The 19289-nt window shown below is 41.8% G+C and overlaps 1 protein-coding gene across 3 annotated transcripts in view; it reads left to right on the top strand.

Moving 5' to 3' along the window:
* PHF8 (PHD finger protein 8) overlaps positions 1–18748 on the top strand; it is a 108277-nt gene extending 89529 nt beyond the window's left edge. For all 3 annotated transcript variants that reach the window (XM_032267028.1, XM_032267027.1, XM_032267029.1), the window contains 3 exons: positions 10929–11038; positions 15015–15351; positions 16193–18748. In XM_032267028.1, coding sequence (XP_032122919.1) covers positions 10929–11038; positions 15015–15351; positions 16193–16281 — 536 coding nt within the window. In that variant the 3' untranslated portion in view covers positions 16282–18748. The remainder of the gene's footprint in view (positions 1–10928; positions 11039–15014; positions 15352–16192) is intronic.
* The last annotated feature ends 541 nt before the right edge of the window (positions 18749–19289 follow it).

The following is a 19289-nucleotide window of genomic DNA, read 5'->3' as shown; positions in this document are numbered from 1 at the left end:
TGAGGTCAGGAGTTCGAGAGCAGCCTTACCAACATAGTGAAACCCCGTCTCTTAAAAAAAAAAAAAAAAAAAAATTAGCTGGGTGTGGTGGCAGGCACCTGTAATCCCAGCTACTCTGGAAGCTGAGGCAGGAGAATTGGTTGAACCTGGGAGGCGGAGGTTGCAGTGAGCCGAGATGGCGCCATTGCACTCCAGGCGGACAAGAGTGAGCAACAGTATCTTATTGATTTAATTTACATTTTTTTGATAAAGCATTTTCTCTATGTTTTATTAACATTAGAATTTCTTCCATCATAAATTTTGTTTATATCCTTTGCCCACTTATCTATGTGATTCTTAAACTTTTTCATTTGCCATTTTATATAGTAAGGGACTAGTCATCCTTTGTTTCATACAAACACACATATTTTACACATAAAATTGCTTATGGTACTTCTTCCTCATTCTGCATGAAAAATATGAGTATTTCATATCAAATGTTGATCATTTGTTTGCTTATTTAGAGAGTAGATAACACCCTTGGTTTTTTCTGTGTGGTTTTTTTTTGTTTGTTTTTTGTTTTTTGAGATGGAGTTTTTTTCTTGTTGCCCAGGCTGGAGTGCAATGGCGCAGTATTGGCTCACTGCAACCTCCACCCCCCGGGTTCAAGTGATTCTCCTGCCTCAGCCTCCTGAGTAGCTGGAATTAAAAGCACCTGCCAGCATGCCTGGCTAATTTTTGTATTTTTAGTAGAGAGGGGGTTTCACCATGTTGGCTAGGCTGGTCTCGAACTCCTGACCTCGAGTGATTGACCTGCCTCAGCCTCCCAAACTGCTGGGATTACAAGGCGTAAACCACCGCACCCGGCCAAAAAACTGCAGACTTTTTAAAAAGTGGCTTTTAGTTAACTACAAACACAGTTCTTTAAGATGAAGAAGAACATTTAGCTTAATCCAATAGGATGAAACTGTAGAGCAGGGCTGCATTAGTTGGTGTTCATGGACCTTTGAATCTCCTAAAATTCTATTAAAACTTCATGTAAATGCATTCATGTATGTATGTATATTCCTTCGGCTAGTAATTTTTATCACATTTTCAAAGTGAATTCTTAAAAATGATCGAGGCATTCTGCTAAGGGTATTCCCATTAAGATCAGGAATAAGACAAATGTGCTCACTAACATTGCTATTATTTAGTATTGTTCTAGAAGTTCATGCCAGTGTAATTAGAAGTGAAGCAGAAATGAGAACTATAACTATTAGAAATGAAGAGACCAAATCATGATGTGAGCCATCAGGGTGAGAATCCTGTTTACTTTTGGCCATCATTATATCTGTAACACCTTCCCTCATGCCTGGCCTGTAGGAGATGTTTAATAAATATTTGATGAGTGAAAGATAAGGTATGATTTTATAATCAACATAGAAAATACAGATATGGGGCTGAGCATGGTGGTTAATACCTGTAATCCCTATCACTTTGGGAGGCTGAGGTGGGAGGACTGCTTGAGCCTAGGAGTTCAAGACCAGCCTGGGCCACATAGTAAGACCCCCTCTGATCTCTACAAAAAATAGAAATAAATAAAAATTGAGATATGATTATATAATATTAGAAAATGAAAGAGAATCAACTAAAAACTGTTCATACTGGTAAGATAATTCAATAAATTGGGTAATCATTGGATATATACCAGATAACCAAAAATCAAGAAGTACCATATTAGTAATAACCATAATGTACTGAGAAAAAGAAATGCTAATAACAATAGCAACAAATATATAAAATATGTAAGAATAATTGTAAGAAGATATGTGTGGAACCAACATGAAGAAATAGAGATTTGCCATGTGCCTGGTTATAAGGACTGAGTGTTGTAAAGAGTCATTTCCTTCCAAATTAATGTATACATTTAACACTATCGCAAATCAAAATCCTAATGGAATTCTGTGGGGAATTCATTCTAAAAGTAATTTAAAAATAAACAGGTATGATTAGCTTAAAGAATATGGGGATAGAGAAAGTAAATGAAGTTAGCCTATTACATATTTAAATATACTATAATGCTACAATAATCACAAGCACAAGAATAGTCAGGAAATATTTTTCCTTTTAAAAAATTTTTTGTTATGAAAATTTTCAGACAGAAAATTCAAGAGGTTATTGTGAACACCTATATATATATCTGGTGTTATATATATATATATATATATATATTCACAATATATATATATATTGTGAACACCTATATATAAACACCTAGATTTAATAATGAACATTTTGCTGTATTTGCTTTATTCTTTTTTTCAAGGCACTTTAAGCAAAATCTCACATCTCTAGTTTTTTGCTGATTTTCTAATTGTTCTATTCATTATTGAAAATGTGGTATTGAAGTGTCTCCAGCTATTATTGAATTTACCTGTTTCCTCCCATCAATTTGGTCAGTTTTCACTTCATCTATTTTGAGCCTCTGTTGTTAGGCATATATATGTTTGTAATTATTATAGCCTCTTGATGGATTGACCTTTTTATCATTATAAAATGCTCTTCTTTGTCTTTAGTAATGATTTTTGTCTCAGAGTCTCTTTTGTCTGTTAGTATAGCCATTGTTTTTGAGTACCATTTTTATTATTACCTCTTTTTTCATCCATTTATTTTCAACCTCTCTGTGTCTTCAAATCTAAACTGTGTGTCTTGTACAGATACCATATAGTAGAGTCATTTTTAATCCATTCTGCTAATATCTGCCTTTCAGTTGGAGAGTTCGGTCTATTAATCTAATAGCTGCCAAAGTTGGATTGACAACATCCATTTTGCTATTTGTTTTCTGTATGTATTATTTCTTTTTTGTTCCTCAGTTCCTCCATTAATGACTGCCTTATTTTGTGTTTAATAGCTATATTCTAGGATTCCCCCCACTTTTTTTTTTTTTTTGAGACAGAGTGTCACTCTGTCACCCAGGCTGGAATGCAGTGACACGACCTCAGCTCACTGCAGCCTCTCTGCCTCCCAGGTTCAGGTAATTCTCCTCCTGCCTCAGCCTCCTGAGTAGCTGGGATTACAGGTGCCCGCCACCACCCCTAGCTAATTTTTGTATTTTTAGGAGAGACAGGATTTCACCACTTTGGCCAGGCAGGTCTCAAACTTCTGTCCTCAGGTGATTCACCTGCCTTTGCCTCCCAAAGTACTGGAATTACAGGCATGAGCCACCGTGCCCAGCCCTAGGATCCCATTTTAATTCCCTTTTTTATCTGTATATGTATGAGGTTTTTTTTTTCCCCCCAGACGGAGTCTTACCCTGTTGCCCAGGCTGAGTGCAGTGGCGCAATCTCGGCTCACTGCAACCTCCACCTCCTGGATTCAAGCAATCCTCCCACCTTAGCCTCCCAAGTAGCTGGGAATATAGGCACGTGCTACCATGCCTGGCTAATTTTTGTATTTTTAGTAGAGTCGGGGTTTCCCCATGTTGGCCGAACTGGTCTCAAATTCCTGACCTCAGGTGATGTGACTGCCTCGGCCTCCCAAAGTGCTGGGATTACAGGCATGAGCCATCGTGCCTAGCCAAGTTGTTTTCTTAGTGGTTTAACAACTTAATTTATACCATTCTAATTTACATTATTATCAATTTCAATACTACACAGAAACTTTGCTGCTATATAGCTCCATTACTCTTCTCCTTTATGCTGTTACTGTGACAAATTACATCTTTATACATTGTGTTCATGAACAAAGGGTTGTGGTAATTGCTTTATGTAATTGTCTATTAACCCAGATAGAAAAAGTTACAAAAAAAAATAAGCTGATACTGTCTTTTATTTTTTGAGATGGAGCCTCGCACTGTCGCTAGGCTGGAGTGCAGTGGTGAGAACTCGGCTCACTGTCACCTCCGCCTCCTGGGTTCAAGCAGTTCTGTCTCAGCCTCCTGAGTAGCCAGGACTTACAGGCATGTGCCACCACGCCCAGCTAATTTTTGTATTTTTAGTAAAGATGGAGCTTCACCATGTTGGCCAGGATGGTCTCAATCTCCTGCCCTCGTGATCCACCCGCCTCGGCCTCCCAAAGTTTTGGGATTACTGGCATGAGCCACCCTCGCCCGGCCAGATACTGTCTTTTAAATATATACCTATCTAGTTTCCTTTACCAGTGCTCTTTATTTCTTCACGTAGATTCAATTGTATAGTGTCCTTTCATTTCAACCTGAAGGCTTCCCTTTAGCATTTCTTACAGGACAGGTCTACTAGTGTCAAACTATTTGTTTTTGTTTATCTAGGAATATCTTGATTTCTTCATATTTGAAGGATAGTTTTACTAGATCTAGAATTCTTTTTTTTTTTTTTTTTTTTTGAGATGGAGTCTCACTCTGTCGCCCAGGCTGGAGTGCAGTGGTGCAGTCTTGGCTCACTGCAACCTCCACCCCCCCAACCGGGTGCAAGTGATTCTCTGCCTCAGCCTCCTGAGTAGCTGGGTTTACAGGCACCTGCCACTGCACCTGGCTAATTTTTGTGTTTTTAGTAGAGATGGGGTTTCACCATCTTGGCCAGGCTGGTCTTGAAATCTTGACCTTGTGATCCACCCACCATGGCCTCCCAAAGTGCTGGAATTACAGGTGTGAGCTGCCGTGCCCAGCCTGGATCTAGAATTCTTGATTGATGGTGTTTTTTTTTTTTGTTTGTTTGTTTTTGTTTTTAGCACTTAGAATATGTCTTCCAACCTTCATGGTTTCTGATAATAAAGTATCAGTCTTATGGAGAATTCTGTTTAGATTGTGAGTCACTTCTGTCTTGCTGCTTTCAAAATTCTGTTGTTGTCTTTGGTTTTGGTAATAATATGTAGCCTTTTGTGTTTATCCAGCTTAGAGTTTGTTCGGCTCTTGAATGTATAGATTGTTTTTCATCAAATTTGGAAAGTTTTTAGTTGCTATTTTTTCAAATAGGTGTCCTTCAGATCCCTTTGGCTCTGTTCACTTTTCTTCATTCTCTTTTTTTTTTGTGTGCTCATCAGACTGGATAATCTTAATTGACTTATCTTCAGAGTCAGTAATTTTTCCTTCCACCTGCTCAAATCTACTATTAAAACCCTCTAGTGAAGTTTGCATTTCAGTTATTTTACTTTTCAACTCCAAAATATCTATTTGGTTTCTTTCTATAATTTCTGTCTCTATGGTATTCTCTGGTGAGACATCATTCTCATACTTTCTGTAGTTGTTTAAACATGGTCTCCCTTAGCCTTTGAAAGCATTTAAAATAGCTGATTTAAAGTCCTTGTCTGGTAACTCCAGCTTTGTCTAGGAAATCAGGGACAATTTACCCTGATGGCTTTTTTTCTTGTAAATGGCTCTACTTTATTTCTTTGTATGTCTTGTAGTTTTTTGTTGAAAACTATACATTTTAAATGCCATGGCAACTCTGAAAATCAGATTTTCTCCACTCTGCTTCTCAGGGAACACTCTTTTTGTTGTAGTTGGGTTTTGCTTAGTGGCTTTTCTGAACTAATTCTGTAAAGTCTGTAAACTTTTGTGTGTGCCCACTGATGTCTCTACTCATTTAGCTTAGTAGATGTCTCATGATTGGACACAGATTTCCTGAAATACCTGGAACCAATGAGTCTCCCAGTGCTTACTGAGGGCCTCTCTATGTGCATGTTGGAGCATGCCTTCACTCAGCCAGGCAGATTACAACTCTGCCGTAGCCTTCACGTCGTCCTTGTGCAACATCTCAAAGTTAGACAGAGGTGCATGCTTAGGACCTTCTCCAGTCTTAGAGCCCCAACACATGCATGTGGTCGTCTAATTTGCAGAAATGTGTGGGAGCTTTTCACATTCTCTATGGGCATCTCATTCCTTAGCTTTTTAAAAAATCATTTGGGTTAATCTATTGTTTACCACAACTGTTATCTATCACCTTAAACAGCTATGACATTAAGCACATGCCTTTAAACATTTTTTAAAAATAAACATCCCCCAGGGAGGGAGAGGGTTTTAGTACTAGGCTTTGAAAGAAAGCTCTAGCTCTGTTCTGCTCACTATATTACTGGGAACATCGGCTGCTATTTTTCAAGGTGTTCACTAAGCTAGGACAAGGTAGATATGTCTGAGGCAAGTTAAAATGCACAAAGCTTATTGTTCTTACTGAGATTCAGCTGTTTTTCTTGAATAAATGTTTTCCAGATTGCTGCAAACTTTTTGTTACTTTCCAGAGTTCTGAAAAAATTCATCCTGACAGTTTTGCTAGTTTTTCCCTTGTTTTTTTATAGGGGAATGAATTCTTGGAGGTCCTTACTCTGGGCCACTTTCACTGATGTCAACCCATCATGACATCCCATCCTAAATAGTTAAATATGCATTGAATGATATTTTCTTTTTTAACCACAGTACCAGTATATGACACCTAAGCAAAGTAAAAAAATTTTTTTTTTTTTTTTTTTTTTGAGACAGAGTCTCCCTCTGTCGCCAGGCGCCAGGCTGGAGTGCAGTGGCGCAATCTCGGCTCACTGCAACCTCTGCCTCCTGGGTTCAGGCAATTCTGCCTCAGCCTCCCGAGTAGCTGGGACTACAGGTACGCGCCACCACGCCCAGCTAATTTTTGTATTTTTTAGTAGAGATGGAGTTTCACCATGTTGGCTAGGTTGGTCTCTATCTCTTGACCTCGTGATCTGCCCTCCTCAGCCTCCCAAAGTTCTAGGATTACAGGCGTGAGCCACTGTGCCCGGCCACATTTATTTCTTAATATCATCTAGTACCATGTACTTACTCAAATTTCCCCCAGTTGTACCACAAATATCTTTTGAAATTGGCTTGCTTAAACCAGAATCCATTCAAGGATTACACATTGCATTTGGTCATTATAGTCTCTTAGTCTTGTTCATTATTTAAAATTTGTTAATATGACTATTTTATTTTATATTTTGAGACAGAGTCTCACTCTGTCGCTCAGGCTGGAGTGCAATGACACGATCTTAGCTCACTGCAACCTCTGCCTTCTGGGTTCAAGTGATTCTCCTGCCTCAGGTTCCTGAGTAGCTGGAATTACAGGCGTGTACCACCACATCTGGCTAATTTTTTTTTTGTATTTTTAGTAGAGACAGGATTTCACCATGTTGGCCAGCCTGGTCTCAAACTCCTGACCTCAAGTGATCTGCCTGCCTCGGCCTCTCAAAGTATAATATGACATATTACATATACATAAAAGTAGAAGGATAGCACATGAATATGTCTAGTCTCAATACCCAGATTCTATAGTTGTAACATTTTGCTGTAGTTGCTTGATTCATCTATCTATATCTGTCTGGCTATCTATAGTTTTCCCTGAGCCACTTCAAAGTAATGTACAGTCATCATAACATATTTTATCCTTAGTATCTCCTAAGAATAAGGACATCCAGCCGGACGCAGTGGTTCACGCCTGTAATCCCAACACTTTGGGACACTGAGGCGGGTGGATCATTTGACATCAGGAGTTTGAGACCATCCTGACCAACACGGTGAAACTCTATCTCTACTAAAAATACAAAATTAGCCAGGCGTGGTGGTGGGCGCCTGTAATCCCAGGTAACGGGCTAACATGTGGCTCCTCCATGTGACTGGCTTCCTTACTGCCCAGCAGACTCAAGGCAATCAAAACTTTTTACATAGCAGTTCAGATTGCTAAGCATGAGTGTTCCAACAAGCAGGGTGGAAACTGAAATTGCCTTTACTGACTTAGCCTCAGAAGTCACATGGTATCATTTATATCATATTCTATAGGGTACAAATGAGCATGCTTAGATTCAAGAGTCGGGCACAGATCCCACCTGTCAATAGGAAAGGTATCATAGGATTTGGAGCCATGTTTTAAAACCACCACACATACAAAAATATAGAGAACAATATAAAAGATATCCAAGTATCCATGCCTAAAAAATTATGTATCAACATTTTTGGTAAATTTGCTTCCAGTCATGTTTTAAACACGTTACCTTTAAAGAAAGAATTTCAGCCTTTCGAATTGCTTGTTCTAGAATCTGCATACTGCTTATCCAGAAATTCTCCTTTATAATAGCAATAGCTAACCAAAGAGTTTAAATCTAGGTCAGCAGCACCACCACATCTTTTTTCTGTGACAGTAGATTTTTTCCTTTAAGAATAGAATAGGGCTGGGCACGGTGGCTCATGCCTGTAATCTCAGCACTTTGGGAGGCCAGGGCGGGTGGATCACGAGGTCAAGAGATCCAGACCATCCTGGCCAACACGGTAAAACCTCATCTCTACTAAAAGTACAAAAATTAGCTGGGTGTGGTGGCACGTACCTGTAGTCCCAGCTACTCGGGAGGCTGAGGCAGGAGAATCGCTTGAACCCGGGAGGCCGAGGTTGCAGTGAGCTGAGATTGCGCCACTGCACTCCAGCCTGGCAACAGAGTGAGACTCCATCTAAATAAAGTAAATAAAATAGTTCATTGAACTCCTATATATCCACTAGTGAGAATGAACAGTTATATATATTGCCATATTGGCTTCATTTATCACTTAACTGTTCTAAAAAATTTTTTTCTTTGCTTGAAAGCAAACCTCAGATATTATGCCATTTCCCCCATGTATTTCAAAAAAATGGATATTTTCTCACAAAACCTTACAACCTGTTATTATACATAACAAAATTAACGATAATTTGGTAATTCTTTGATGTTATCTAATTCCAGGTCTGTAATCAAGTTTCCTAAATTGTCAAACCGTGAAAAGATGTTTTTATAATAGATGGTTTAAATCAGGATCTGAACAGAGTCCACATGGCATTCGAATGTCATGCCTTTTAACCCTCTCAACCTAAAGTAGTCTCCCCTTTATTGTTTTGTGCTATTGATTTGTGGTAGACACTGGTGTAATTGCCTTATGACATGTCCTACCTTTTAGATTTGTCTGTTTGCTTACTTGTGACATTTTTTTAAAGAGACAAAGCCAGTTTAGCTTGTAGAACGTCTGCTTGTTTTCTTCTGGTGTCATTTAACTTGTTTTTCTACCACTGTGCTTCCTAAATACTGGAAGTAATATGAATGGCTTGCTTGATTTTAGCTCTTCAACAAAACTACTTATCAGGTGGTGTGAATTTCCTATTGCATCTCATCAAGAGGTGGATGAAGTTGTGTTGTGCTTTCTCACTATTAGTGACAGTAAAGTTCATACTTAAAGTGGTAATCTCTTGATCTCATCATTATAAGTGTTTTCTTCTTGAGATAAGCAGGTAATCTGTGAGGTAATATTTTGGTGCTATGTGAATATCCAATTCCCTAGAGTCTGCTGTTTCATTAGGACTTTCACAGTTGTGATTTTCTAATTCTGTCATTCCTTCTACATTTAGTAGCTGGCATTCTTCTGTGAAAAAGAGCTGTCTCTCATCATTTGGGGCTGTTTGGTTATCCTGAAATATACTTCCTTTTGAAACGGTGGATTGAGTATTTTTTATTTCAAGTTGGTGTAAGGCATTAGTCATGCAAGAAGGTGGTCTTTTTGAGGAACTCATAGCTTGATTGGTAGACAGAATAACACACATCAGCATTAGAGAATGAGAAAAGGTGGTATGTGCTATGTATCAAGTAATTTGTGTAGATCATAAGTTCAGAGGGAAAAGAGATCAATGGAACCAAAGAGGTTTTGTGTAGGAGACTGATTTCAGCTTACCTTAAAGAATGGGTAGGTTTTGAAATAGGCAAACAAAAAGGAAAATAGTACTCTAGATAGTGTGGATGGTGAGGATGAAAGCACAGGGAGAGAGGATGAGCTGTAGAAACTCTGGAGATGTAATAAGGAAGCCATCTGTCTGGAGAAGCTGAGAATATGGATGTGGAAATAAGATTGGAGAGGTAAGTGGGCCAGAAGCAGAATATGGGACAACCTTAAATGCCAGTTCAGGGAGATTAACTTTTTTTTTTTTTTTTTTTTTTTTTGATACTGGAGTGCTGTGGTGCAGTCTTGGTTCACTGCAATCTCTGCCTCCTGGGTTAAACCGATTCTCCTGCCTCAGCCTCCCAAGTAGCTGGAACTACAGGCACACGCCACCACACCCAGTCAATTTTTGTATTTTTTTAGTGGAGATGGGGTTTCACCATGTTGGCCAGGATGGTCTCTATCTCTTGACCTCATCATCTGTCTGCTTCAGCCTCCCCAAATTTTTTATTTTTATTTTTTGATTTATTTTATTTATTTTTTTGAGACAGAGTTTTGCTCTGTTGCCCAGTCTGGAGTGCAGTGACGCAATCTTGGCTCACTGCAACCTCTGCCTCCCAGGCTCAAGCAATTCGCATGCCTCAGCCTCCTGAGTAGCTGGGACTACAGGTGTGTACCACCATGCTTGGCTAATTTTTATATTTTTAGTAGAGATGAGATTTGCCATGTTTGCCAGGCTGATCTCAAACTCATGGCCTCAAGTGATCCACCTGCTTCGACCTCCCAAAGTGCTGGGATTACAGGTGTGAGCCACTGCACCTGGCCTGGATTATTGCTTTATTTTTAGAGACAGGGTCTCGCTCTGTTGCTCAGGCTAGAGTACAGTGGTGCAATTGTAGCTTACTGTAACCTCAAACTCCTGGGCTTAAGCAGTCTTCCCACTTCAGCCTCCCAAGTAGCTAGGACCACAGGTGCATGCCACCACACCTGGCTAACTTTTAAATTTTTTGTAGTGACAGGGCCCCACCCCAGCCTCCCAGAGCATTGGGATTACAGGCATGAACCATCATGCCCAGCCAAGGGAAATTTACTTTTTTTTCTTTTTTCTTTCTTTCCTCTTCAAGGTTCACTTTTATCCTTTAATCAATGTGTGCTTTGAGCATTTGTGAATTAGCTTCTTATGTAATGGCAAAATCTGGCTTCATAAAATGTTAGAAGCAGTAAGACCAATGAGACCACCTTTGGAGGGAGGTAGGGAATATGGCTAGCATTCAGGTAAATGTTTTTGTGACACCTTCTCATCCTGTTTCCCCTGCAGCTCGTGTGACCCCAACTCTGCCGAAGCAGGACCGTCCTGTGCGTGAGGGGACCCGGGTAGCCTCTATTGAGACAGGTTTGGCTGCAGCAGCTGCAAAGCTGGCCCAGCAGGTAGGTGCTGATACCCCAAGTAATGACCCTGCAACTCAAAGTAGTTTGACTTAGAGCCTCAACATTTAGACCTGCATACTGATAGGATCCCACCTTTGTCTCAGTGGGCATTGAGTAACCATTGATCTTTATCCTTGGCAGTATCCCAGCCCCAATCCCCTCTTAAATCCCTCTTATTCCAATTCAATGACAAGCCACTTCCACAGGTTACACAGTTGACATGATTTAGGCTGAAAGAAAATATTAGGCCAGAGAAAACCCTTGCAGATATCACTTACCTTTCTTAGTATGTAAAAATTTCTCAGATGAGAAGGACCAGATCTATCCTTTGCTCTCATATGAAGCCCTGAGGGGGTGACTCAGCTGAGTACACTCAAGTTGTCAGCCACCCACCAATATTGGAATTTCGTTGATTAGAATTTTTTCTTGTCCACTTTATGAGATAATATCTTAATCTTTACCCACCAATTTTTTTTTTTGTCTTAAAGAGTGATCTTCACTAGAATCAAGTTCACCTCCTAGCATTACGGTTTAAAGTTTTTTAATCTGTGTAATGTGCTTAGGAGCCTTTAGAGGTGAATATCCTGATTCTCTTGTTATCAATATCCCATTATCTCCTAATGCTGTATCCTATAGCTTAGAGCACTATTAAGCATCTGCTTTATGTTAGGTGCACTCATGTACAATGTGTAATGTAATCTGCCCAATAGCCCTGTTCAACAGGTGATATTTTCATCATTTTACAGGTGAAGAAAATGAGGCTCTCGTTCAGTGACTAGTCCAGGATAATACAGCCAGTAAATAGAGGAGACAAGATTCAAACTCATATCTTCTAACTTCAAACTTCATGTTCCTTTCTATTTAAATAAATGTTTATGTAGTTCAGTCATTATATCCTATTTAAATAATATTTGATAGAATGTTGTTTTTCATATGATGTGCTATGGAGCAGTAGAGTTGCTTAGAAATGTCTCAGGCTATTGTATTGAACCAACAGAGTCCAAGCAGGCCTGGCAATCTTTGACCAGAACTTCTCTCTCTTATATATATCCCAATACAATGTAAGCTATAATTAGAAAAAGGGGGTTCTACTGTTTTATATAAACATAAATTAAGTAAAGGTGAGAAAATTATTCTTAGTGCCTTTTAAGTAGCTTAATTCTGTTTGGGATGATGAGAGATTACCTCAAAGAAGAGGTTTTGAGGCTGGGCGCAATGACTCATGCCTGTAATCCCAGCACTTTGGGAGGCCGAGGCAGGCAGATCACGAGGTCAGGAGATCGAGACCATTGTGGCCAACATGGTGAAACCCTGTCACTACTAACATACAAAAAAAAAAAAAATTAGCTAAGTGTGGTGGCGCGTGCCTGTGCTCAGCTATTCAGGAGGCTGAGGCAGGGAAATCCCTTGAACCCAAGCAGCGGAGGTTGCAGTGAGCCCAGATTGTGCCACTGCACTCCAGTTTGGCAACAGAGCAAAACTTCATCTCACAAAAAAAAGAAAGGTTTTGAAATTGGGGAGGGGTTTTGCAAGCTTGGGCTTCTGGTAGGGGCCAAGATGTAGGGGCCAGGGAGGCATTCTAGGAGAAAGGAATTCCTTGGTATAACCCACAAAGCCCTCTTGATTTGGTCTCTGGTCATCTCCCTGACCTCCTGCCAGCCCCCTGCACACACTTTGTACAACCGTACTGTACTGCTATATTCATAGTCCCCTCAGTGAGTGTATCAAATTGTCTCATACTTTTGTGCCTTTGCACAAGATATTCCTTTTACCCATTGAGAATCATACCCTCTCAGATGCCTTACCTAACAGCCCTTTGCACTACTTACCACTACTTTATTTCAGAGGCCTTTTTCTATGTGCTTCTATAGCATTTTCTTGTGGTACTTACGATCATAAATATAACTTTTGGTGTTTCTTATTAAATTATGAATACTTCAAGAGTGGGAATATATTTAGCTTGGTATCTCCACTAGGGTCAGAACATGGATTTAGTCAGAATTGGGGTGAGTGAATGAATGAATGAAACAAATCTTTCTGGATTGGAGACTTCATGTTAGGGAATTAGTTAAAATAAGTAATGGTTATAAGAATGGATTCTGGAGTCAGCCTGCTTAGATTTAAATTATATAATAGTTTTACCACTTGGGCAAGTTAATTTCTCTTTGTCTCATTTCCTCATAGACTTCATTTTATGATTAAATGAGGTAATATTTATACAAACTCTTTTAGAATGGCAGTTGGTACAGAATAAGTACTATAGGCCTGTTAGCTTTTCATCATTATCATTATTGGTTGGCTAAGTGTAAATAGCCAGACTGTGGAAGATTATGAATGTCAGGCCAGGGAGTTTGAACTTGGGCAGGGATCTGCTAACAGCTTTTTGAGCAAGAGGATTGGCAAGGTGAAAGTGGTTCTGTCATAAGATGGTGTAGTTGTCTGTGGGGGTATCTGGATAAATTACATGTGAAAGAGATTGGCAGCAAAGCTAGCAACATTTAGGCTAGTGATCTAGATATGAAGAGGTAATTTCTGGATTTACGTGAGACAAAAAGGGGCAGAAATGCAGCTTGTGGTATGGATAGAATAGCGGTATGGCTGAGGGAAGAGATTCTAAAGCCAAATGAGTTGGATGTGAATCCCAGTTTGGCCACTTACTGGTCCTGTAACCTTGGGGAAATTACTTAGCCTCTCTGTGCCACAGTTTCTTCATCCTTCAAATGGGATTGTAAGTCTTACTTCTTCGGTTCTTATTAGTATTAAGTGAGTAATAAGAGAGTGGTTGGCATGTATTACTAATATTGTTATTCTCGCCCCTCAGAAATACCTGTGGTAGCCACAGCCTGTCAGATCTTCTGAAGGTAGGAGTAGGCTTGTGTTGCCAAAAGAAGGCAAAGAAATGTAATTACTGAGTTGGTTTGTGTGGCTGTGTAGCATTTCAGAAGGTGAAGTTATTTACATGCTTTCAGCGCCACTTTTCCAGATGCCCACTATACAGGTACCCACAATGCAGTGGATAGTAGATCTATAGGGCAGTGGATAGTTGAAATACAAGGTATTGAGAGAAGTGACACAACTCCTTATTTGTCATTCCCATCCCAAAGTGAGGTTTTTAGACTCAGTGACCTGGAGGATTGTCAAGCCCTCTGTTAAAAGAAAAAGACCAGCAAGAGGAAGAGAAGCCAGTATAAGAGATGAAGATAGAATAATAATTAACCACTTATTGAATATCTGTATATTTTTATTTCATCACTTAATCTTTGCAAAAACCCTAAAAAGCAGATATTATTTTACCTGTTTTATAGATGAGGCAGCTAAGATTCAGAAAGGTTAGTCACTTTGACCATAGTCATCCAATTTAGGGAGCATAAGCCTGGATTTGAACTCAGCTTTATCTCATTTCAAAGCTAATAATCTTTCTATGCTCAGATTTTCCATTTTGAGAAGTTGGCACGGTGTCTCCAGATCTGATTAAATACTGGATCAAACTACTTTTCTGCTGTAAGGCTCTGGGCTCAAGTTACTTAATATGCCTGTACCTCCATTTTCTCATATGTAAAATTAGGATTTTTTTGTCTTCTTAGGGCTGTTACAAGGATTAAATGAGATAAAGTACATAGAGTGCGTCAGCCACTGGTGTGAATTTAGTCGTTGTTATTAGACATGTCCAAGGTCTGCCTCATACGTGGCAATACTAGAACCAAAATCCTAGTCTCAAATTCATTTACAGCTCTCTTGCTACTGTACTAATAAGTGACAGTGGTGACTTAAGGATGGATGGTAACAAAGAGATGATCTCAAGTTTTGGAAGGCCTGTTACGTGTTGTGTTTACATCCAGACTATACTTGGTGCAGGTACGGAGAGGGTGGCAGGTTGCACAACCATACTGGCCATTGTCTAGTTAGTTCCTTTTCTGGGAACTTTTCTTCTTTTCTTCTCTCCTGAATCTCTCCTCCTGCTTGGCTTGTGTTTCAGGAGCTACAGAAGGCCCAAAAGAAGAAATATATCAAGAAGAAGCCTTTGCTGAAGGAGGTGGAACAGCCTCGCCCTCAAGACTCCAATCTTAGTCTGACAGTACCAGCCCTCACCGTGGCTACCACACCACAGCTTGTCACCTCCTCCTCACCCCTGCCTCCTCCTGAGCCTAAACAAGAGGCCCTGTCAGGAAGTCTTGCTGACCATGAGTACACCGCTCGTCCCAATGCCTTTGGCATGGCCCAGGCAAACCGCAGCACCACACCTATGGCCCCTGGTGTCTTCTTGACCCAGCGGCGCCCTTCAGTTGGCTCCCAGAGCAATCAGGCAGGACAAGGTACAACAGCCATATGGTTGTAGAACCAAAGGATCTTAGAGCCATCTGCCCCAAATCCTAAATGCTCTAGTAGATGACAATACCAGGGAGGGACACTGAAGGCCAACCTCAGGTGCTTGGATTTGATCTTATGGGCCATGGAGAGATACTGATTTGAAGTAGAGATAAGATCAGATTTTAGTTTAGAAACATGCTTCTGGTGGCCAGAAGGAGGTAGAGGGTGGGCTAGAGATGGGAGCTCTAGGGAGGAGGCACAAGTTCAGGCGGGCAGGAAGAGCAACTGGGGCTCTGCCAGAGGGAATGGAGAGGGAGGAGATGAATTGATCAAATATGGAGGCAGTCAAATAGGACATAGGAGGGGATTTAATGTGGGGAGTTAGAGACAAGAGAGAGTTAGGGGACTCAAGCCTTCCTTTCCCTCACTTTGGTCCTCAAAGCCCAGTCCCTAGAGTACACTGCTCAAGGGCACGGAGGTTGGTGTGTTGTTGAAGGCTGGTGAAGATGAGAGTTTCTAATGAAGCAAGGCCCTAAGGATGGTAACTTCAGGAACACTGAGCTCTAATCACTAACCAGTCCTTGTGGGTAGGATAAGAGGGTGTGGAAGCACATTCCTCTCCTTGCAGAATATTGGGAAAAAAAATGATTGGGACCAGAGGAATCAATGGAAAAGAACCAGACAAACTGTAATCAAGGGGGTCTGTTGCTGCTATAGGAGGTCATAGGAAGAAGAGTCAAAGCATATGGTGTTGGATGGAAGTAGTTAAGGAGGGCACCACTTGGTGCCAGATTTGGTGTTAAAGCCCTTGCCATAGCCCCTGCTTGCTTTTCTCTTCCCCCACAGGAAAGCGTCCCAAAAAGGGCCTGGCCACAGCAAAGCAGAGACTCGGACGTATCCTGAAAATCCACAGAAATGGCAAACTACTTCTGTGAGCCCTCCTGTGTCCTACCCCTCACCCCTTCACCCCCATTGCCTTCTCCGTTGTCAACTCTCGGGGCACTCCTGGATCCTGTCTGCCCCGGACAAGGTGCTGAGGTGTATTGTCCTGCCTTTTTGGGACTTCCAAAGGCACGGACCCCTCCACCGACTCCTCCTAGCTCCCTTCCCCACTTTCACTAGAGCATCCTGCCTGCCTTCTCCATACCTCTGAGTAGCAGGTAAATGGGAGAGGTTTCCAGCTGACTAGAATCCTGTTTTCTACTTGTCCAAACCACTCCCCTTTCACCTGCCTTGTCTGTCCTTTACTGTTTATGCCCCCTAGAGCTGGAAGGCAGGATGAGGAGAGGCGTGAAGAAGCCTGAGCCATGAAGTGGGAGGCCCAGTGCTTGACGCTTTCTGCAACTCTAGCCCTATATCCAGAAGCCTGCCCACCTCCACCCATTCTGCTTGCCCTGTTTCCCCAGTCCAGTGGATACGCCCCACCTCCACACTTGCTCGTGGAAGAAGGCTGTGGTCTCTGCCTTCTTTTGCCAAATACTTAATGGAAATAAAGAGGAAAGCCCAGAGCCTTCTTCCTGCCCCATTGTGGGCCATTTCCAGAAGTGGCCTAGAAATGCTGACTTCACTTATCATTGGGAAGAAAGGTGATTCCTCCCTCTTGTCAAGGTAGGGAGAGGTCAAATGACCAAGCCTTCGACCATGGCTTTGTAGCCTATTGGAGGAAGCTACTTTTAGCTGCCTACACGAGGCCACTTGTTTTAGGGTGAGCTCCAGGGATTTGCCTGGATTTTGAAATCATGTAGAACATTATCCACGTGGCTGTGGCTGTGGCTGGGCCCTGGCAGGTAGAAAACCATCTCCCAGAAACCTGAAAGCACCTGCTACTGAAGCAGATAACCCTGGCCCAACAGCCTGCTTGTTCCACCTACACCACAGAGCACAGCCTGGACATTATGGAGGGTGTGGCGGGACGGCCCACACCTGGGTCCTCCATCGGGAACTTTCATACTTCTTTCTCCACCTGAGGTCTTGGTCTGAAGAAGACCTCAGGACTCACATCTTCACTCCTGGGCCTTTGCACTTCCAGACGACAGGTCATCTTTCAAGCAGAGTGCAGACGGGCCATTCACGAGCCCAAGTGGAGGAAAAGAGACACCCATCTGTGAAGAAGCAGACCATCCATCCGATCCTCCCCTCCCCTGTCTTTCCTTCGTGGATTGTCTCCATTGTCCAGACAGTGACCCCACCTCCCACTTGCCTTGCCTCACTGGCAATCTGGACTTGATGGAGAACATCCCACCTCCATTTGGCACTGCCCAAGTGGAGTGTACCCTTGCTCTCTCCACCTGTACCACCCACTCCAACCTCACCCCAGCTTGCCCAGTGCTTCTGGGGAATTTAACAGCTACCATGCAGGCCACAGGGAATTTGTGAGGCTTCCTTCGTCATCTTTGTATTTCCAGTTTGTCTTTTCTTTTCTCCATAGCCCTGCCTCTACTTTCCTTCCTCGGAATCAGGGGTTCCTTTAGCCCATTTGCTTTCTCTACCTTGGGGACCCCAGGGGCCAAGCAGTTCTCCATCTAGTCACACCAAAGGCAAAAAGCCTGGCTACCTCCCCCCTAGCACGTAAGTCCCTACTCCCCTCCCCTCTGTTTCTACCCAGCTTTGCTTATTTTGGGGATTTCAAGGCAGAAGAGGGTAGTGAGGGGAGGGCAGGAGAAGCCTCTGTCCCTCTGTAGGCAACTGCCTGACTGTGCGGTGACTGCTGTAACCAAGATCAGGTCCCCAGCCCTTTTATCCATTAACACCCCCTCTTGATCTTTCAAAGGCAGCTAATTGCTAGCAAATCCCCCTGATTCCGATCTTTTCCCTCTGTTTCTTTGTTAGAAGTTTTCTGTGGAGCTGAAACCCAGCCTCCCTGGGTTTCATTTAGCTTAGTTGGGTCCTTGGAGCCTCCTGTTTGTTATTTTGTGTTTCCAATGAAAAGCAAGTTTACCCAGAGTTATGCTTTTCCAAAGAGGCTGATGTCTTTTTTTGTTGTTGTTTGTTTTTTAATGTTTCAGGTTCTAAGTGAAGTGAGTTGGGGAGGGGTTGGGAGTGTTAGTAATCCAAGTTTAGAACACCTCGAGATAGTCACCCCTGATCTCCAATCCCCAGCTGGGGGCTGGATAGAGGGAAGGGAGAGAGGATTTCTATTCACCTTTAATATATTTTTACAAAAAAAGCAAACAATTTAAAAACAAGCCCACCGCTTCTGTACATGTCTAAATATATTTTTAGAAGTGGGTAGGATTGTGAATTTCTGATGCAGGGCCTTTTTATAAATAGGTTAGAGTAACATCATTCAGACTTATTTGTTGTTTTGCCCCTGTCTTTTTCTTATGTTGTGTTACTAATGTAATTTATATTTTTTTTAGATCCTCCCTTTCCTATAGAGATAAAAGTGATTTATCTTGGCAATTGCTTTGCTTGGCATTCTTTTTTTCATGGTGGGGGTGGTGGTATGGTACGGGGTCCAGGAGTGCCGCCTTCTCCTTGTATTCCTTTGTCCTTCAGCAAGTTGTCTAGTGGCCATTTCCCTGGTGCTCAGTCTTGTGCTTGAAGTGGGAAGGGTATTCCCACCCTCGGGAGGGACACACTTCACAAACCTGAAATAGACCATCAGAAGCAGAGTAAGCAGAAAAGAAAGGGTGTGATAATTCAAAGGGGTCTGACAAGTTCAATGGGAGAGTTTTCCACAGACTGCTTTTGCAAGTGTGTCCTCTTTCTGTGCGTGTGGGATTTTTTTTCCCCCTTTCTCTCTCTGACATCTCTTCCATCCACTTATATAATCTGGACTTGATTACTGTGCTTAGGGCCAGTACAAGGGTTAGAATATAATTATCAGAGCTTGGGCCGGGCGCGGTGGCTCACGCCTGTAATCCCAGCACTTTGGGAGGCCGAGGCGGGTGGATCACGAGGTCAAGAGATCGAGACCATCCTGGTCAACATGGTGAAACCC

This window comes from Sapajus apella, unplaced genomic scaffold (genome assembly GCF_009761245.1).
Source record: "Sapajus apella isolate SASKATOON/1434 unplaced genomic scaffold, GSC_monkey_1.0 scaffold164, whole genome shotgun sequence".
Taxonomy (NCBI): domain Eukaryota; kingdom Metazoa; phylum Chordata; class Mammalia; order Primates; family Cebidae; genus Sapajus; species Sapajus apella.
This window is presented reverse-complemented; position numbering and strand designations above follow the sequence as displayed.